A 22,554-nucleotide genomic window follows, 5' to 3' on the forward strand; every position below is an offset into this window, starting at 1 on the left:
ATCCAAGGCAACATCTATTGTTTTTTGACTTTTTAATAATGGCCATTCTGACAGGGGTAGGGTGATTATCTTTTTTTTTAATTTAAATTTGTTTTAAATTTATTTTTTAAAGCCTAGACAAGCAGTTGGGGTTAAGGTGATATCTTATTGTGGTTTTAATTTGCATTTCTCTGATAATTAGTGATGTTTAGCATTTCTTCTTATGTTAGTTGGCCATTTGTCTATCTTTTCAAAAACCAATTACTTCTTTGCTAAAATAATCCCGGTTGAATTGTTTACCCACAGCAAACATGGCGGAAAAAGCTTCAATCTGACCCTTGGGTACCCAATAAAACGGCTACAGCACTTCCTGTGCCTGCCCTCAACAAAGATGGCGACACTACTTCCTGTTTCGGGCTTTCGCCTTAAACAAAGATGGTGCTTATGGTACAGGTTCCCTAACAGTCTGGATTCCGGTTGCAGTTTTGCCCTCCCTCCCAAAGATACGTGGTTGCAGACGTAAGTAACAGGAATCCATCTTTTCTCGAAAGTCTCGCTCTGTGGAGTCTGCAACCTGGGCCCTCTGTGGCTTCCCCGCCCCCCAACTTGCCGCATTCCGAGCCCGGCTGGGGATAAGGTGGCGGTGGTGGAGCCGGTGGCCCGCTCTCCCTTTGGTCCGCTCTGAAGATCATTCCCAGCCCCCCCCCCACCCCCCTTTTAGCCAGTCAAGTTGCCCCAGAAATCTCCCGTAGTTCTTCCTGTTTGTGATACACGCGGGTTTCAGTTGCCGAGGCAGGGGATTTTTAAAAAGTTCCCAATGGGCGCTCATAGCCAAATATGGACACCCTCCTCCTCACCTGCCACCTCCCGAACTTTACAGAGGGCTTCAAGGGGAGGATCGGGTGTCGCCCAGCCGTGGTTGTACTGCCTGTGGGTGTCTAAAGTCCCATCTGCCACCTCTATCCCTCCTCCCTGCCACTTAACCTTCATTGCCTACACACAACAGCTCACTGATGCAGTGGTCGTGGAAATAAGCTTTAAAATCGTGCTACTGACCTATGCTAGGGTGTGAGGTTGTTTTGTTTTGTTTTGTTTTGTTTTTTTGAGAAAAAAATCCCATTAAATGTCCTATGCATGTGTTGTGATGGAGATTCCGAATTCTTGGTGGGAAGGAATGGAGTCTGTGTCTGTATATTGTATAAGGTTTATTGTAGACTAGGTACAAACACTTAAGATTTTTCTTGAAAATGATGGTTTTCTCTTAGTGAAAAGGATCTTTAAACTCGGTACCTGCTGGTTTCTGCATCCTATTCCTGTTGCTGATCAGGTTCTGCAAATGTTCATGGTCAAAACCTCTTCATTAGCAGTTTCTGCAGTGGTGGTATGGGGTAGCGCTGATGAAGACAGTGTTGAAATAAAACCACTGTTTCTTCTCCAACATGTTATAATAAAATTAATGCTGTTCTGTAATCCTCAAATTAAAAGAATACTTTTTAAGTAGGGTCTCTGACCTGCTCTTCCTCCGCCCCACATCTCTTTACTGAACAAGGAATTGAAGTAGGACTCCAGTGTGTGAAAAGCAAAAACAGAAAAGATGGTTCATCTTCAGTGTTGTTCATTACGTTCAGAAACATTCGAGATGAACTTGGCTTGTCCTAACAACCATGTATTAAACACTGTGGCCTGGCCCTCTGCTAAGGTTTGAAGATATGCCTGACCTTAAGGAGCTTACATTGCAATGACACTATCTTTAGGGTCATGTCAGCATCCCTGTAATTGGAGCTGTGATTGTGTCTCTTTCCAGGGAGAAATGGACTCCAGAGACAAACAAGTGCTTCGCTCACTTCGCCTGGAGCTGGGTGCAGAGGTTTTGGTAGAGGGACTGGTTCTTCAGTACCTTTACCAGGAAGGAATCTTGACGGAAAACCATGTTCAAGAAATCCAAGCTCAAGCCACAGGCCTCCGGAAAACAATGTTGCTGCTGGATATCCTACCTTCCAGGGGTCCCAAAGCATTCAACACATTCCTAGATTCCCTCCAGGAATTTCCCTGGGTAAGGGAGAAGCTGGAGAAGGCAAGGGAAAAAGTCATCACGGAGCTGCCTGCAGGTAGGCCTCAAAAAGAACACTTCAGACCAGCTTAAAATGTGGGAACTATGCCCTTTGGATTTGAAGTTGGTATTTAAGGCAGGGCAGGGGTCAGTGGTTGATGAAAGCGGGCAAGGAGTTTGGATTGAAGGGACATGGCGTTGGAGGGACAGGATGAGCAGGTGGCATTAGGAAGTGGAAGGAAGGAAGGAAGAATGAACCATGACTGGGAGGTTGAGGAGGGAGCTCAGAGAATACATTTAGCAAGGCTTCCAGGGAAACTTGGCATGTCACTTGGGAGGCATGTTCTCATCAGAGAGCCAGGTCATATCTCAGCCCTTGGCATCACGAACCATTTGGAAAGTGCAGATGGGAAAGCAGGCATTCAGCCTACTGACAACTGATTTGTGAGGTGCCAGAGCTACCAGCTGGAAAAGGTCAGATTCACGGAGGAGCAGACAGCCTCTAGGAAGGCATGCTCTGCACCTGTCCCTGGGCTGTCCTACGTGGCCAAAGGGGATTATTTTGAAGGCTGACTTAGTTTGTTTTTAAAGGTTATTGGTTTAAAGTGTTCCTTTTAGTTTGGCTTTGTTCAGACACCTGAAGTATTTACTTTTATAAGGGCAGTAGTTCGGGAGAGGGTCTCATTTTGATTTTAAGGAGAATTGGAAACAGTAGAAGAGAGAAACAGTTCTGGTGCTGTTAGCCTAGCTTGTAGTGGGAAGAAGATGTGATATGAAACACTTGTTCCCTCTTAACACCTCCCATGACTTCTACATTTTGCAAAGATTGAGGAACAGAGAATTGAACTGGCACAAAAAAAAAAAAAAAAAAAAAAAAAGATAATTGAAAGTTGACCTGCAAATGTTTAACTGAGTTAGGGAATCAACGTTCTCTGGGGTTTCTGACAGCAGTGATAAAACTACTCCAAGTCAGTGGGCCCAGGACTCTGTCGTTGCTGTTTTTTAAATAACAGCATCACTGGTTCTGAAATTAAAAAAAAAAATATATATATATGTGTAGATACACACACTCACACACACCCCAATGGTAAAAGACCACTTCTGTTATTTTTGCTCCAGAGACCTCATATTTTGATTGATTTTCAGACCACATGTATTAAGTAATCATGATTAATTTTTCTACTTTTATTAATGACATATGTGTGAATATCTGATCAGCATGAGATAGCCATTTAACTTAGGAAGCCTTGGTAAAATTCCAGTAGAAAAAGAAAAAATATTTTCACTCTTAGCATGGCCAAATTACAGGTAAATGTATGTTTTGGGCTTTCTGAAATATTGAAACTAGCTGGCTTTGAGGATCACTAGAATTCTCACCTTGGATTGTCCTTACAAAATTAAATACTCCATGTGTCTGAACAAAGCATATCAAAGATATTTCTACCACTTTATGGAAAGCAGAATAGATAACAGAGAATTGGGGAAATGTTAAAGAATTATTGGTGTTTTCCTGGCATGTGACTTAGAGGTTCCTCCTGGTAACGCATAGTTGGAAACAACAAAACAGGCAAACTGAAAGCCTTTCGCTATCAAAATATTTAATTTTATGATCATTTTGGGTGACATAAGTAGTGTTGTACGTCACTCAGAGGTGTAACCCCATTTTCATTTCTTCAGAATCATTCAGACAACAAGAAAGAATTACAGCGTTTTCATCAAATGATGAAAGTTACAGAGAAGCCAGGAGAAAGATAGTTTTTTTTTTTTTATTTCAGAATTTTACTGGGGTACATACGTTTTGGTTACATAATTTGCTTTTGTACAATTTGAGTCGAAGTTATAAGCGTGCCCTTTAGTCAGTTAGTGTGCATTGTACCCGAAAAATAGTTTTTTATAGAAGCAAAGCAGAATGAAGCAGTCTATGGTGGGAAAAAATTGAGCATGTCTATGTAGAAATTTAGAAAAATAAGTTTTTTTTCCAAGGTTTGTTAATTCTGTGGAAGATTGGCTCTGGAACAAATTAAATATAGTACTCTTGTTTCATTTTTTATGGAGCAACACTGCCACTGAAGAAAACATTCGGAAGTGGGAGTTTGATTTACCAATGTCTCTATGTACCTTCCACAATGACAATGACATAAACTCATTTTAGAAATACTTGTTTCTGTTAAATATTGACTATTTTAAATGATATTACAAAATATAAGGTATGGAAAATATGGTACAACAAACACCCATGTCTCCATCACCTAGTTTAGGAACAATAATATTACAGTTGCCTTTGGGACTATCTGGGTGTTCCTCCCCACTCCTGTTGCATTCCCAGCTCCACTCATGGATAAACCCTGAATTTGGGGTTCATTCACTTCTTCACTACACAGTTTCTGTCTTCACTACACAGTTTTCAGAAATTTTAAAAGAATCACTTTTAAAATCTGAATGTTACTGAAAATCCAGTATACCATAAGTTCTAGTGGTTTGTATACATAGATGTTTTTGATGTGTGCAGGAGAGAAAGGATGGAAGAAATGAAATATTTTCAAGTTAATGGTTAACAGCTTTCTCTTGTTTGAGACCTTAAAATATTTTTAAAGGCTCAAAGTAATTAATTTGATGGCAATATTTTAACTCTAAAATTAAATTGGGATTTAATAAATTGGAAACCTAGGTTTTTTTTTTTTTTTTAAATCCTGAGAACAGCATTAGAGTTGAAAGGCCTTCCAATGCCTTCCAATTTAATATCCCTATATAAAAGCAAATAAATCCAGAGCCTATTTCCTAGGACCCTGAAGTTGTAGTGGAGTAATTTTAGTAAGCTTTAAAATAGTCCACTTAAATTTTTGTAAAGGCATCTCTGAGTTTTGAGGAACTGTACTGTAAGAAAATATGGTGCTTATATATGTACGTGTATACATTAACCTCTGCTTACCTTTTACTTATTTTGGTCATACTTATTAAATAATTTGTGTGGATTTGGTGGTCTTCTCTTGGGAGGCCTTAGGAACAAATGGGAAGGAATGGCCTTCTCTTTAGCCAAGAGGTTGATCCTTCTCTAAGAATGAACTGATTTTATTTTATTAAAGTTTTCTTGTTTTGATCTTCTCAGAGATTCTTGGTTTCCCTTCTATTTGTTTAATTTTTTTTTTTCACTTGTGTATTTTGAGCTGTCTCAGAGACTTTATTTTGGTGATTGATCCTAGTTAGTTGCTTTTTATTTATGTGCTGGACGTCATTTTTTAGAGAAGAATCGAGTTGTATCTTGTTCTTCTCTACTCTTCTAAACTCCACCCCCATCAAATCCCAAAATACAAAAACACCCTAAACCTTTCGATTTTCTCAGAAGCTGCCTAGGTGACTGGTCTCCCAATTTCTGTTGAAAAAAAGAAGTATGAGATATTAATGGATAATTGGTTTTGTGTTCTTCTCACCCTGTAAGAACTCTTACCTTTTAAAAGAGTAATTCTGGCGACAAAATGACTTAATCCACTTTGGCACCGTGGAAGGAACACTTCACAGTATGTCTCTTTCTGGCCAAGGTCACATACTAGACATTAGATCAGCTGGAAATCTTCTTGGGCTCCGGTCAGGTCATTAGGAGATGAGGACAGTGCTGTATCTGGGTGAAGGCAGCCTGCCTGCCTGCCTGGTTTCCCAGTGTTTGGGGGCCCTGTCTGCACCCATGAGTTCTGTCCAGTGCTTGAGCTAATCTGAATCTGGAAAGAAGGTGGGACTTAGCCTGAGGCATGGGGGGAACAAGTCCTGGGCTGCAGGACTCCCTGTTCCACTTTGTTGGCCCTGGCAGTGGGACTGGGTCTGTGCCATGATTCTCATTTAGCAACCTACCTGGTAACACGGCCTTGTGCCCCAGTCTTCCTTTAGGCTCAGGAGTGTGTTTGTTTGTTTCTCTTTCTTCTCTTGGTTTGATTCCTGCTTTATGTATTCTTAGCCACTGGCAAGAGTGAAGCACAGACAGCTCTGGGAACACAGCTCAGTGTCCTGCATTAGCATCGGATGCCTCAACTCTTGAGCCTGTTGGAGTGGCTGTCCTGAGGCTGACACTTGCTTCAACCTTGCCTGAGCTTGGACTGGTCCTCCCCATGGACCCTGTGTCCTGCACTCCCTGGCTGCCCTCACTGGAGCAGGACACAGGGCTAACTGATCTGTGTCCCCTCTAGCCATGGGCTCCAATGCTCAGCCTGTCCCTTGTGGAGCAGGCCTTGAGTGACCATGCTAACCTACGTCAGCCCCTCTCCTGACATATACTCTGACTCTGAGACGTGTGTTTGGATGCATCTGAAGTTGCTGAGTTCTGATGGCAGAAATTTTAGATACTGGAATAGTTTTATTAGAGAGAGTTCTAGCTTGATATTCTTTCCATAGGCTCCTCTAATCATGCCGTGTCATTGGCCCTACTCTGCATATAGTAAGTTCAGTGTCATCTCAGTTTATCTAGGCACTGCCACTGTGGCTGAGTCATGTTTGCCTCGTGGCATCCTGTGTACTAACAAGAGAACAATGGGTCGGCATGCGTAGCAAGACTCCTCCCTCTGGTAAGGGGAGCATCTACAGAGAGACCAGATTTCTGTGTCTCAGCCTGATTATCTTACTTCCTGAGGACCAACTAAAGGCCAGGCAATGGGTATGTAAAGACATATGGGGGAATCTCCAGATATCAGCTGAGGACATTCTTTTGTTCATCTGACAGATATTTACTGAGTACTGACCACGTGCTAAACATTAGGTGCTGGGGCCATAACAGTGAACAGAACAGAGACCCTGCGCTCATGGGGCTCATTGTATTCTATGGGGGGCAGGGTCAAGGGTGGGGACAGGTAATGAGCAAATGAATAAATAACATATCTGGTGGTGATGAGTGCTAAGAAGAAAAACAACATGTGTGGCGGGGAGGGTGGTCAGGGAAAGCTCTGACGAGGGGACACTGAGCAGAGGCCTGAACTCAGTGACAGGGTGGATGTGAGGGGAAAGCGTTTCAGATACAGGGGACCACAAGTATACAGGAATTCAAGTGGCAGCCACAGGTGACACTGTAGCATGGGCTCAGCTGATGCTGTTTGTTGTTGAGCATCCCAAAATGTGGAGCCGTGATCTTGGGTGGCTCTTACAGTGGTTTTACATAATATGTGGATATAGGATTAAATAATATTGAATCACGTGATGAAAAAGTTATTTCCTTTTTTATTTCCATTTCAGTCCTGATAAGAAAGATAGGAGGTCCTCATACTTAGAGCCTTCTGTGGCCAGCAGTATTTAGCTAGAATTTAGTTGTATTTTTTTTTGGAGGGTATCAATTTAATGCGTTCCTTCCTGTTATGTCAAGGGAAACTTTTCTATAGTATTTATGAAGTTACTTTTAAAAATACATTACTTTTACAGAATAAAATAGTGGTTTTTAGACACTAGAAAGGGTAGGGGGAGGGGAGGAGGGGGGAGAGGTTGGTTAATGGATATAAAATTACAGCTAGATAGGAGGAATATCTAGTTCTAGTGTTCCTTAGGTCTCTAGGGTGAATATGGTTAACCATAATTTATTGTGTATTTTCAAAAAGCTAGAAGAGAGGATTTTGAATGTTTCCAACACAAAGAAATGATAAATATTTGTGGAGATGGATATGTGAATTACCCTGATTTGATCATTACACATTGTATACATGTATTGATGTATCACTCTGTATGACATAAATATGCACAATTATGAAGCGTCAAAAATAAAAGGAGAAACGTCATATAGGAATATTGAATAGGAAATAAGATTAAAGTATTCCAAATTATTTAGGAAAAAACCATTACTTCTATTTAAGCAAAAATGAGTCAACGTAAAGAAAAATACTAAGAAAATAACGATAGTGTGAGGATGCAACAAAAGTGCAAAGATACTTTTCATCATATATTTTTTCATTTAAAAAGAGAAATAGGAGTTTAGGGGAGGAACTGTTGCCTGGCTGGCATAGTTAAGGAAGGAAGCTTCCAGTTCTAGTTAAGATAGATTTTTTTTTTTTTCTTTGAGAGCTCAGACTGGAGTACAATGGTGCAATCACAGCTCACTGCGAACTTGAACTCCTGGGCTCAAGGGATCCTCTGGCATAGCTGGGGACTATAGGTGTGAGCCACCATGCCCAGGTAATTTTTAAATTCTTCTTTTGTAGACAGGATCTTGCTATGTTGCCCAGGCTGGTCTCGAATGCCTGGCTTCAAGCCATCCTCCCACCTTGGCCTCCCAAAGTGCTGGGATTACAGGCATGAGCCACTGTGCCCACCCTCAGCTTCACAGTTTTGCTCATTCAGTTTATGCACAGTAACAGGAATTGGTTAAATTTATTAGAATTACTAAATTTATAAGTTTTCCAAATTTAAAACACATTTCTCTGCTAGTGAAAAAAAGTCAGCAAGATGGAGCCCTCTCCTGGTATTATGGAATTTATCTAATTTTTGAGAAAACAGAGGCCTAGGGAGATTAAGTCAACTTGCCTGTGATCACATAGCTAGTTAATGTAATTTATTGCTGGGACTGGAATCCAGGCCTCCCCACTCTTGATTTAGAATGTTTTCTGCTGCGCAATCTTGGCTCCCTACTGGGTTTGAAATGGAATTGCATTATGCTGTAGTGTTAATAATTGAAAGAGGCTTTTTTTCTTTATTACACTAATGCATTTTTTTTTCATTTTAAGAGGAACATTTTCAAGGGCTTTTAAAGGTATACTGGGATGAGATTTTACCAAAATATTTTATTTCTATTAATGTTAATTTTAATCATTTAAAAGGAAATTATGATAGTTCAGTACTGCATTTTATTGGAAGATTTCTTTTCTCCCTGCTTCTGCAAGGCTGATGTAAAGGAAAAGTGGAATAATTTTATTGAGTATTTATGGAACTGAGGAAATAATACATTTGTTGGCAGCTAATTGCAGCTCTTTCTAGGAACAGCAAACCAGGTGACAGGTCTTGCCCCAGCAGGGATACCTCCATTTCACTTTTAGAAATGGATTTGATGTTCTTTTCACATAGAATTCCAACTGTGACCTTTTTTCTTCCTCCTGTGAGCGTATGGACCATTTGGCTATGTCAGTCACCCTATTGACCATCAGGGTTGATTTAGCTCAGTGTTTCTTAGCCCTGGCTGTGCATTGGAATCACCTGGGTCTCAAAACCTACTGATGCCCAGGCTCCGGAGGTGGGATCTGAGCAATGGTATTAAAGACACACACGCACATGCATACAATCAGGCACGTACACGAATGCCTCACTACGTTATTTTAAAGTGCAGCCAGGGTTGGAACTTTGAGATCTGACCAGCTGGTTAGGTGCATGCCTCCTTTCTCACTTATTCCTCCCCAAGTATGGGCCTCCCAAACCTGTGCCCTTGCTTGCCGAGTTGTTCCTATGTTTAGGTCAGAGCAGATGGAAGGCTGGTAGGAATGGAGGTATAGAAGGATATTTGTTTGCAGATGTTTTCATTCCTTGAATTTCTTGAACATTCTTGCTCAAGAAGGTTCCAGAATCTCAGACTTCATACAGGTGTGATTCTACTATCAACATGAAAATCCATTAGAGCTCTATGGGGATATATCGGCTAGATACCCATAAGAACGAAATTGGAGGGTTTTAAATTGCTGGCGAATTTGAATTTGGAGAATTATTTTCATTGCCTATTCACATTGTTTGGTACAGTAATCACAAACCACCCACAATGCTTTGCGCTCTGTAGATCAAGCTCCGTACAAATGGGGACGGAACCTGCCAGTGAAGAATGAGTTGGATGCTGCTCTCAGATAGAAAGGAAGCTGAAGATGGCTTGAGGATGGAAGGGAGGAGGAGAGAGACAAATAGTCAGTTGGAAACAGTGGGACTGGGCTGGTGTGTATTTTCATGGGGTGATCAGACAGGCTGTCTGTCTGTCCACGGTTTTTGTTTGTAATTAAAAATGCACTTCAGTCTTTTCTGTGTCTCCCAATAATAATTACTGAGAGCTTACTGTTTGTCAGGTACTGTTCTAAGTCCTTTGCATTTATTAATTCATTTAATCCTGACAATACCTTGATGAGGCAGGTGTTATTATTACCCTTATTGCACAGATGAGAAAATGTAGGCACCGTGATATTGAATAACTTGCTCAAGGTCACACAACATAGTAGCATCAAATTTGTAATCCAGACACTTTGACTTCAAAGCCTGTTATTTCATATCCTATAAAAACACTTTCTCAAAACTACACTTTTTTCCCCCCACTCCCCCCCCATTCTGATAACCTGGGGCTGCTCCAGAACCCATCATTACCAGCCCTCACTCTTCTTCCAGAACCTCTCTCCTCCAGTCTCTCCCAGACACCAGCCCGAGGAGCTTCTCTGCGTTTCTCTTTCCTACCTATTGTCCTAAGGCTAATTCCTGGTTGTTACCTCTCTCTTCTCCATCTCTCATTTGGGGTGTGTGGGGGAGGGTGGGGGTTAGGGTCTAATGTAAGACCATATGGGGGTCAAGGAACAGAGCTCTTGGGTTTCTTCCAATCCCACTTGCTACCTTGAGAGTGAAAGAAAACTAAATCTTTTTGGCTATAATCAGGAGATAGTGTGTTGGCTCCCCTGATGCTAGTGTCAGGTCCCACTTTTGCAGCTCTTAAATCATGCTATCTAAAGCTGTCAGTTCCAATAACCAGCTTTTCTGGTGGCGTAACTTCAGAGTTTAACCAAATGCTTAGCAAGGAAGCATTCTCGTTTTATGGGTATAGTTCAAACTTGTAGCCTGCTTTTGTAGCTAGCTACAGGAATGTTTGCTTTACTTAATTTTAATAGGTGGCTGTGTTTATACTTGTTCCTTAGTTTGGGCAGTAAGGAATATGAAAAAATATATGTATATATGTAATTCTTTGGAGGGCATTTCCCCCAGATTAAAAAAACAAAAGTGTGTTGTGCTTTTCCAAACAGTACATTTGAATTGCAAAGGAAATGTAACTTCTAGAAGAAGATTTGGGCAGGTTTCAGTCCTAGGCTTTATTTTGTTAATGTTATAAAAGAAACCTTAACTCCTTGTAGGAAGTGCCAAGTTGATAATTCCTGGAAATGTTCATGTTCTATTTATGCTATTACACTCAGCACCATAGCAGAGATGGTGGCAACACTGTTACCAAAATAATACTGCTGAGATGTAGTAAGTAGCAAATGAGAGACTTGTGGTTTTATAACCTAAATACAAGGCTCTTAAAACATCTCTGTTCTACCATTTATTGATAACCTATATGGGTGCTGGGTGATAATGGTGAAGTTTTTATGGAGAATTATAGTTCAGGTAGAGCATATCTTGTCCTGTTGCTAGAACTATAGAAAGTTACAGCTGGAAGGGATCTTAGAGACCCATACTCTACAGATGAATAAATGAAGGGATATAAGCAACTTTAACAGCATGTGTATGAGCTCTTTAGCTTAAGCAGGACTTCATGCTAACATAAACAATGATAGGAATTTCTCTGAAGTATACTGAATAGTTCACAACTTTGAAGGAATAGGCCAAAATTCCAGGGCTCAATAAGGGCAGGACTTGAGTCAACACTGGGGGATCTCGGACCACTGGTTGGCCATCTCCAGTCAAATTCTTCCACTGTGCCTTCCCTCAAGATTCAAAGACTACTGGCTGAGCTTGGGTCACAAGCCCTTTCCTTAGGACACCAGAATCACCTGGAGCGGAGAAAGGCAGTTCCAAAAGGAAGAGAGAAAAGCTGATTGAAGCAAGAGATTCCCACTTTATCATCCCCATTCTTTTTGGATTGAATAGGTCTCACATCTGTGGGTCTGGAAACAAATGGTAGTCCTTTAAGGAAGGAGGATGCTCTACATCTTCTTAAGATGGTAAGGCCGAGGTTGAGGGCAAAAGGTGGTAGAGAAAGCACAGGAGAGCAGTTTTTGCAGCAGGATAGGCCTCCCTAAATCTTTTCAAATCAGAATATATTGGGGAAATGAATGGATTGAGAATGTCAATGTAGAGAGGAGGTTAGAAAGAGAATTTAGATTGGGTACTAGTCTAAGAGCTTTAGATACATAAACTCACTTTATCCTCATAATAGTCCTTTGAAGTAGGTACTACTGTTATCACTTGTGTTTTACAGATGAGGAGATTAAGGTGTTAGATAAATTGCCGAAGATCATACAACTTGTCATAGTAGAGCTGAGATTTGAACACTGACAGTCTGGCTCACAGTCCATGCCTCTAATCACTAGGCTGTTGTGTCTGTATCTCTAATACCAGTTCTTAGTTCTGATTGGAGTCATATGACTTAGATGACCTGACTTGGGCTAGCTACAGCTTCTCTATTTTCTGACTCTTTCTTGCCTCAGGTCTCACATGTAGCTAACATGTTCATAGTATGTGTGTCAGTCTCTTTTTTAACAGTTTACCAAACAGGAGATTTTTTAAAAAGTTTCAAAGAAGATAAAAGATGTTTTCTAAGAAATGTGATTAGACAAAATATAATAAAAATTTTGAATGAGATTGACATGGAAATTTTTGTTTAGTCTTTAAACTTCTCTTTTCTCTATCAATCTCTTTGATCTCTTTGTTATTAGTCATGTGATAGTGCTGTGGGCAAATACGCCTTTTTAGGCCTTTCATATTTGTTTGAACCCTTTTATTCCCTCATGTACCAGTCAAGATACATTTAGTAGACAGAAACCACACTGTAATTTGAACAGGGAAAATTTAATATAAAGAACTTTTAACTAGTAGGAAGTTAACCATGGTTAACTACTAAAGGGGTAAAAGAGGTCTATAAGTAATGCAGGAATAGCAAATGGCAGAAGCTACTTTTTCTGGGGTTGAAGGATAGAACAGGGTATAGTCACTAAGAACTTGGAAGAGGTGCCTCCCCACCTCCAGGGCTGAGATTCAGATCTCATTGGAGATGAATTGACTGCCACAGGAGCTGGTCTGTAAGAGCAGCCTACCTGGTAGTGAACTTCAGGAAAATATAGAGAAATAATTTAATGAAATCAAGAAAATAATAAATGACCAAAATAGAAAATTTAACAGAGATTGAAATTATACCAACCCCCCCCAAAACCCCCACAAATTATGAAGCTGAAATATAGTGAATTGAATTAAAGCTGCAATAGAGAATGTTAAGTGCAGAATTGATCAAGCAGAAGAAAGAATCTGTGAAATTGAAGACAGGTTATTTAAAATATACAGTTGGAGGAGAAAAAAAGAATGAAAAGGATTGGAGATGTATAAGGAGCTTATAAGATGTACAGGGCAACATCAAAAGGGCAAATATTTGAGTAATAGGACTTGAAGAGAAAGAAGAGAGAGACAAAGTAGCAGAAAACTTTCAAAATCTAGAGAAAGATATAAATATGTAGGTACAGGAAGGTCAAAGGTTTCCAATCAGATTTAATCCAAACAAACTACATACATTAAGACATATTATAATTAAACTGTCAAAAATCAAAGACAAAGAGAGTATCCTGAAAGCAGTAAGCGAAAAGAAGCAAATAACATATAAGGGAGTTCCAATAAGGCTAGCAGTGGATTTCTCAGCAGAAACTTTAGAGGCCAGGAGAGAGTGGGATGATATATTCAAAATACTGATGGAAAAAACAGCCAACAAAGAATACTATACCTGGCAAGGCTATCCCTTCAGAAATGAAGGAGAGCGAGATAAAGATTTTCCCAGACAAACAAAAGCTGAAGGAGTTCATCACCACCACACCTGTCTTATAAGAAATGCCAAAGTGAGTTCTTCAAGTGGGAAGAAAAGGCACTAATTGATAACGTGAGAATATATGAAAGTATAAAACTTACTGGTAAAAATAAGTCCACAAATTCAGAATACTCTAATAGTGTGTGTAAATCACTTACATATTTAGTATGAAGGTTTAAACTATTAAAAAATAGATACAGCAATTTGTAAAGGGATACATAAAATACATATAAATTGTGATATCAAAAACATAAAATGTGGGGAGGAGGAGTAAAAGTGTAGAGTTTTTGTATGTGATCAGAATTAAGCTATTAGTTTAAAATAGCCTGTTATAACTATAAAATATTTTGTGTAAACCTCATGGTTTACACACAGCAAAACTTAGGTACACAAAGGATGAAAAGTAAGGAATAAAAGCATATCACTAGAGAAATATCATCTAATCACAAAGGAAGACAGCAAGAGAGGAAGGAACAAGGATCTCCAAAGCAATCAGAAAACAATTAACAAAATGGCAGTATCAAGTCTTTCTCAATAATTACCTTGAATGTAAATGGATTAAATTCTCCATTCAAAAGACAGAGTAGCTGAATGGATAACAAAACAAGACCCAACTATATGCAGAAGAGACTCATTTCACCTTAGTAACACACATAGACTGAAAAATTTTCTATGAAAATGGAAACCAAAAGAAAGCAGGGAAAGCTATGCTTATTTATATCAGATAAAATGGACTTTACGTCAAAATCTATAAAAAGAGTCAAAGAAGCCCATTATATGATGATAAAGAGGATGTAACAGTTGTAAATATATGCACTCTTTAGGTGCACACTGGAGCACCTAAATATATTTATATATATTTAGGAGTACTTAAATATATAGATCAAACATTAATAGATCTGAAGGGAAAGACTACAATAGAATAATAGTAAGGAACTTTAATACCCCACTTTCAGCAATGGGTGGGTCACCTAGACAGAAAATTAATAGAGAAACAATGGACTTAAACTACACTTTAGACCAAATGGGCCTAAGAGACATATACGGAACATTTCATCTAATAGCATCAGAATACACATTCTTCTCAGGTACACATGGAACATTCTATAGGATAGATATATTATGCCACTAAACAGGACTGAAAAATGAAGAAGACTTGAATCATATCAAGTACCCTTTCCAACAACAGTGATATAAAACTAGAAATCAAAAACAAGAAGAATTTAAGAAAATTTACAAATTCATGGAAATTTACGTGCTCCTGAACAACCAATGGGTCAGGGAAGAAATTAAAAGAGAAATTAAAAATATCTCGAGACAAATAAGAATATACAGTGTACCAACACTTATAGAATGCAGAAAAAGCAGTTCTAAGAGGGAAGTTTATAATAATAAATGCCTACATCAAGAAAGATCTCAAATAACTTAATGTTATCATACCTCAAGGAACTAGAAAAAGAAGAATAAACTGAGTTCAATGTTAGTAGAAGGCAGAAAATAATAATGATCAGAGCAGAAATAAATGAAAACAGATTAGAAAAACAATAGGAAAAAAATCAATGGAACTAAAAATCGGTTTTGAAAAAAACAGAAATTGACAAACCTTTGGCTAGATTAAGAAGAGTGAAAACTCAAAATCAGAAATGAAAGAGGAAATATTACCATTGATACCACAGAAATACAAGGGATTTTAAGAGACTACTATGAATAAATAAATACCAACAAATTGGGTAACCTAGAAGAAATGAACAAATTTCCTAGGCACGTGCTGCCTACCAACACTGAATCATGCAGAAATAGAAAATCTGAACAGACAAATAATGAGTTAAGGAGATTGAATGCATAATAAAAAGTCTGCTTTCGAAGAAAAGCTCAGAACCTGATGGCTTCACTGCTGAATTCTACCAAACATTTAAAAAAGAACAAATACCAATACTTCTCAAACTCTTCTACAAAACTGAAGAAGAGGGAATACTTCCAATGTTATAAGGCCAGCATTTACGTTGATACCAAAGCCAGGGAAGGACACAACTAGAAAAGAAAATTCCAGGCCAGTATCCCTGATGAACATAGATGCAAAATTTGTCAGCAAAATACTAGCAAACTGAAGTCAACAGTACATTAAAAGGATCATTCATCATGATCATAGGGAAACAAGGATGATTCAACATCCACAAATCAATAAATGTGACACAGCACATTAACCGAATGATGGATGAAAACCATGTGATCATCTCAACAGGTGCAGGAAAAGCATTTGACAAAATTCAACATCCTCTCATTATAAAAACTCTCAACAAATTAGGTGTAGAAGAAATGTACCTCAACAAAATAGAGGTTGTTTTTACAAACAACATTTTAACAAACCCACAGCTAACATCATAGTGTTGGAAAGTTGAAAGCTTTTCCTCTAAGATCAGGAATAAGATAAGGATGCCCACTCTCACCACTCTTATTCAGCATACTACTGGAAGGTCTAGCCAGAGGTATTAGGCAAGAGAAAGATATAAAAAGTATCTAGATTGGAAAGGAAGTAGTTTGTCTTTGCTTGTAGGCAACATGATCTTATATATAGGAAACTGTAAAGACTCCACCAAAAAATTGTGATAACTAATAAACAAATTCAGTAAAGTTATAGGTACAAAATTAACAAATAAAAATCAGTAGTGTTTCTATACACCAAAAACAAACTATTAATATTTGAAAAAGAAATCAAGGAAACAATCCCATTTTCAATAGCTACAAAACCCAAGGAGGTGAAAAACCTCTACCTGAAAACTATAAAACATTGATGAAAGAAACTGAAGAAGATACAAATAAATGGAAAGAAACTCCATGTTTGTGGATTGGAAGAATTAATATTGTTAAAATGTCCGTACTACCCAAAGCAATCTACAGATTCAGTGCAATCACTATCAAAATTCCAGTGATATTTTTCACAGAAATAGAAAAACAATTCTAAAATTCATATGGAACCACAAAAGGTCCTGAATAACAAAACCAATCTTGAGCAAGAAAAGAACAAAGCTGGAGGCATCACACTACCCGATAGAGGTAGTGTGGCTAGAGGGAAGGCACTCCTGACTTGAGTGTCTTATGACCTGTTTCGAGGGAAGGTTAGAAAATCCCTTCTAGGTTTTATGACCTATTTTGGAGGAGAAGAATGTGGGGAAGGTGAGAGTGACCACCCTGCTTTTGCTGTTTTCTCAGATTCCGAGTGCCGTGCATCGGGCCGCTATGTCCTGAACCCCATCATTACCGTAGGAAATTCAGTTTCAGAAGCTCTTTTTTCCTAAACTCCGGTTATTTCTAGAACGTTATTATTTTCTTGACACTGACGCTTAAATCTAAAATTTCTTATGTGATGCCAAATAAAGAAGAAAATTTAGAAGATTATATGTGTGTGTGTCTAACAAAATATATATATTTTTTCTTCAGAGAGTCAAACTTCTGAATCAACTTGAAGTAGTCTTTTCAAATTATTATCAAGCCATGTTGCTATTTCAGCTAGCAGAGGGCAGGGGTGGGAAGCATTGGACTTAAATGACCTTCTCCAAGTGACTCTTAAGGAACTAGGAAGAGTATCTTTCACTCTGCTGTTTAAAAGTATTTTTGTTTATCTTTTTATGAGCATGCTATTTCAAAGTGTTTCACTAGATTATTACATAACCTGATTTTTTCAGTGTCTGTTTGTATGCTTTTAAGTTTCTAAATCCTTTCTGCTCATTGTTTTCTTCCCAAACTGTTGGGACTGTGGGTGAGTAAGCTTTTGCCAGTGGCATTTGAAAATATATTTATATCCTTCAGGTAGACTAGATTTGTAAATATGTGGGTGTTCTGGGTAGTAGAGTGGATTTTTTTCCCCCTTGCACTTGGAAATGCATTCCTCATGGCTTTTTTCATTAAGTCACAGAGTGTATTTCAAAGAGATGTTTAAAATCTTTGGCAGAATAATCCTGTCCCTCCTTCCGCCTCACTTCTTACTACCTGGTTAAACACATGAACCACCATAGGAAGTAGAAGATGGTAGAAGTCAGTGTAAAAAGCACAGCACGAGAAACTCTAACACTTGGCTTCCTGCTTCATTTCAGCAAGCATTTACTGAACGTCTTCTATGTCAAACAGGTACAGAAATTAATAAGCTATGATCCTTGCCCGGAAGGTGCTCCAGATACATGAGTAATACAGGTAAAGTGCTTGGGACAGAGCCTGGCATGTAGTAAGTGTTGCTTGTTGTTATCATTAGATGGAACCGGAGAGTTTAGACCGAGAGAGATGTCAGGGGAACAGTGACTGCTCCACTTGGCCCGTGGTAAGATAGCACTGGGGCAGGCTTTAAAAAGGGCACGTACGCTTTTCAGTTCATGTTCAAGGTGAGTAGGAGTTCGCTAGGAAGGCACGAGGGGAACAGCATTCTAGGCAGAGGTGATCAAAAGTGCCAGTGCATGGAGACAGTGGCTGTACGTTGTGTGTGCCTGGTGCCCAGTGAGTTTAGGGTGGGGTGGTGGCAGCTGAGGCTGGAGGTTCAGGACTAGGACTGCTCAGTGGGGGCCTTGGGTGCCACGTGAAGGCCCGACAGGTGTTGGGCACAATGGATGAATTTTGGGAAGGGGCTTGACACGACAGACTTGCATTGAGAAAGATCATTCTGGTTGCCTATGGATGGGAAGCTGGCAGAAAAGGGGCCAAGGAGCCCAGGTAGGAAGCTGTCGGAGTAATCCAGATGAAAAACTGTGAGGACGAGGCGCTGGCTTGAGAACAGAGAGAAGGGGAATGGGATTGAGAGAGATTTAGGAGGATTAGAACTTGCGTTCTTTTTTTTTTTTTTTTTTTTTGAGACAGAGTCTCACTCTGTTGCCCAGGCTAGAGTGAGTGCCGTGGCGTCAGCCTAGCTCACAGCAACCTCAAACTCCTGAGCTCAAGCGATCCTCCTGTCTCAGCCTCCCGAGTAGCTGGGACTACAGGCATGCGCCACCATGCCCGGCTAATTTTTTCTATATATATTTTTAGCTGTCCATATAATTTTTTTCTATTTTTTTTAGTAGAGGTGGGGTCTCGCTCTTGCTCAGGCTGGTCTCGAACTCCTGAGCTCAAACGATCCACCCACCTCGGCCTCCCAGAGTGCTAGGATTACAGGCGTGAGCCACCGCGCCCGACCAGAACTTGCGTTCTTGATGGGGTGATATGGCCCCCAAGGGTGAAAATTGATTTGGGGAGGGTTGGGAGAGGGCATATAAAAATATCTTAGATATTGCAATGATTTGTAATCTTCCAAAGAGCCACGTTATATAAATAGACACGTAGATCTGTGGTGTTAAAATTTCACAGGAGGGGGTGCAGTTAGGGAAAAAGTGTCTAAAAAAATCTTCTTAGGGAGATAGTAAAGAGAAAAAGGTTGAGAAGCACTGGATTAGAAGGATTTATTGCCAGGGCTGGGGGGAAAGGAGGATTCTAGGACGACATACAGAGTTCTGGTTTGGATAGCTATGCAAATCCACTGGGATAGGGTACACAGGAGGAGGATAGGTTTGATGGGTTGGTGTACAGGTTATGCTTGAGAATTTAAGACAATAGTGACTCACATTTATTGAGCACTTACTGCGAGCTAGTCCCTTTAATTGCTATACATTTATCAATAGTATGAGGTATAGATACTATTATTGTTCTCATTTTTTAGATGAGGAAGCTGAAATCCAGCTTAGGGCCACACACACACAGCATTTCTTTCTATTAAAATGCTCTGTAAGCATTTGGAGATGGAGCTCTAGGCTTAGCACAAAGACCTGCTTCTACTTTTTTCTGCTGCGTGAGGTCAGGTGGGTTATTTTGTTTTTTTCCCCCTAAATTTTAATTGCTTTATGTATAAAAGAGATGCCTCCTGCCTATCTCCAGTGGTAGACGTTAAGATTAAATGACAGAATATGTCAAGGAATCTTTGAAAACATAAAATGCTGTGTAACTGTAGGCAGTATTTTTAACCTTATCTGGTACCCGGTAGGTAATCAATAAATGCTATTTTTCTTTCTTGCTTTTCCCTTCTCTGTTCCCAGAGCTCCCAGAGCATTTGAAGGACAAAATAAGAGGCTCCCACCCTGTCATTTTGTTTTAACTGCCTGGATGTCATCTGACTCTTCCCCTTTTCAATCCCTGAGGATGACTCAGGCAGCTTTCATTTCCTTGGGTTTTCATGAGTGTCCTTCTCTCATCCAAACATGGTGACGCACTGCTTAAGCTGCGTCATTTGGCTTCTGCCCCTTGCATCAGTGACCTTTGGTTAAGTCCATGCATGTTTTTCAGGTGGCTGCTTGCTGTCTTGGCAGGATTTGACATTGGGGGCAGCTGTCTCATTCATTCTTGCTGTTGCCTCTTCCTTGGTCATGTTGTTCCTCCCACCTCTCCATCTTCTGCTTCTCAGCTTGTTACTCTGCATGTCTCCTAAATGCTTGTCCTCTCTGGAGCTCTATGATATCCTTCTTATACTCTCACTGGTACCATCCTCCCTGGGCAGAGCCCATCAGCACCCGTGGCTTGATGATCATCTCAATGTTAAGTGTTTCTAAACCTCTATCTCCAGCCCAAATCCATAGTTCCACTTTGGTCCTCTGTACCTTAACTCAATATGGCCAAAATAAAACTCCCCATATCTCACACCAAAATTCCTCCTCCTTAAAGATATTTATTTTCTTTTATGTTTTCTATGTATTCTCCATTGAGTATATTATTACATAATCAGAAGAAAGTTTTTTTTTTTTTTAAAGAACTTATCCCAGACATCTCTTTCTTGAAGCTTTGCATGATCGCTTCAACTCTCTTCTGTGTTTCCAAAGTACCAGGGGCGTATTTCTGTTTTGGCACACACATACCATGTTAGAATTTTGTCCCCAAGTAGACTATGAGTTTGTTGAGGGCAAGAACCTAGTTTTTAATCCGTATATCCTCAGAACCTAGCACGTTGCCACGTACCTCGTAGGGCCAATAAGTGTGGGCTGAATGAATGAATCTGTGATGGCCTTATTTGCTCCCCTCATTTTCCTCTTAACCTGTAGGCACCTTAACTATTTACATTAATTTGCCGGGGCCATAATAAAATAACACAGAATAGGTGGCTTAAAAAATAGAAATTTATTTTCTCATAGTTCTGGAGACTGGAAGTCCAAGATCAAGGTGTTGGCAGGTTTGGTTTCTTCTGAGCCTGTTCCCTTGGCTTGCAGATGGCCACCCTCTTGCTGCTGCTTCTTCATGTGTCCTTTCCTCTGTGCGTGTGCATCTCTGATGTCTCTCCATGGGACCTAATCTCCTTTTATAAGGACACTAGGCAGATTGGATTAGGACTACCCGAATGGCCTTATTTGGGCTTAATTGCTACTTTAAAGACTCTGTCTCCAAATACAGTCAGATTCTGAGGTTCTAGGGGTTAGGGCTTCAACATATGAATTTTGGGGAGACATCCCTGATCATCACCTAAATACAAATCTGGGAACGACACCAATTGGACATCAGACTGAGGTGGGGGGTGGGGGAGGGGATGGGGGTATGCCTACACAATGAGTGCATTGCGCACCGTTTGGGGAGTGGTAACACTTGAAGGTGCTGACTCGGGAAAGGGGGGGTGGGGGAAAAAATATGAAACTGTTGTTTTTAACTTGCACTGTTCACTTAATAATTTATCATGAATATTTCCCATATTATTTCATATCATTGTACAAGAAATAATGTATACATTATGAGGACATACTGTATCTAACAAGATATACTGTTAGACTCTTTAAAAAAAAAAAAAAAAATTTTGGGGAGACAAAGTTCAGCCCATGACACTGTTATTGCTGTTTTTAAAATTTATCTTGTTTTTCAGGTTTTCCTGGATAGCCAGCAGATGTAACTCTTTAGTACTTGACCATTCCTGAAAGTGATTCTTTGATATTTCTTAGTGGCTGCTATTTAGTGTTTGCTGAATGAATTAGCCATTCATTTTACCAGACTTAAGACAGAGTTTGTTCTGGTCTCCATCCAATGCAATTTCTAACTTGTCTGTCCAGTTATTAATCCATGTCATCGGCATTATTAGTAACTTTTGTAATAATGAAATTTCACATGGGAGGATGCCCTTTACCTCCTTATTCCTGAAAATTTCAGTCTTGCAGGTACGGGTTAGGTATAGGAGTGGGTACAGTGATCAGAACCCTTGAAGCCCAGCTCTGCCCAGGTCCAAATCATTTTTTAAATGAGGGAAATTCCAAGATTAAAAATTTGAAGCTTTCAGGATGGCCCCTTTGAACGGATATTCCCAGGAATACAGCACAAAAAGAAAATGAAAATTACCCCCTCCAACACACATGTATTCCAACAGACTTCTAACACTAGAACTGCCTTTGCCTGCTAACAGACTAATTTTGTGCATATAGTAGTCTTGGTTCTTAAATTATGGGCTCCTCCATCAATCCACATTTTTATGATGTTCAGCTTCTTACAGTTTAATCTACGACCCAGCCCCTGGACCAGTTGTTAGTTCCATGCTGACTTCCCTTTCACCCCTTAATTCCCCACAGATGCCCTAGAGACTTAGCCTCCTGCTGCTTTTTTGGCCCCGAAGCTTTTACCTTTTTTGGGTTGGGTTTCTTGTCCCTCACACTGTGGTTTTCTAATTTCTTAATGGGTGTCCCTTCTTCCTCTTTTAGCACATTTTGCATTCACCTTCTCCTCCTTCTCTCTCTTCTCCCCAAACAGCCTGCTCCTTTTAGAAAAAAACTCATTGGTTTGTGAACTAATCTTGATTTTTGCTCTCTACCTTGCCTTTGGTGTAGAGCAGGGGTTTGGCAAACTGTGG

The 22,554-nt window shown here is 39.7% G+C and overlaps 1 protein-coding gene across 1 annotated transcript in view; it reads left to right on the forward strand.

Moving 5' to 3' along the window:
• The first annotated feature begins 408 nt into the window (after nucleotides 1-408).
• CRADD (CASP2 and RIPK1 domain containing adaptor with death domain) overlaps nucleotides 409-22,554 on the forward strand; it is a 149,006-nt gene continuing 126,860 nt past the window's right edge. The window contains exons 1-2 of the mRNA XM_069490201.1: nucleotides 409-498; nucleotides 1,784-2,087. Coding sequence (XP_069346302.1) covers nucleotides 1,790-2,087 — 298 coding nt within the window. The 5' untranslated portion in view covers nucleotides 409-498; nucleotides 1,784-1,789. The remainder of the gene's footprint in view (nucleotides 499-1,783; nucleotides 2,088-22,554) is intronic.

This window comes from Eulemur rufifrons, chromosome 16 (assembly GCF_041146395.1).
Source record: "Eulemur rufifrons isolate Redbay chromosome 16, OSU_ERuf_1, whole genome shotgun sequence".
NCBI lineage: Eukaryota > Metazoa > Chordata > Mammalia > Primates > Lemuridae > Eulemur > Eulemur rufifrons.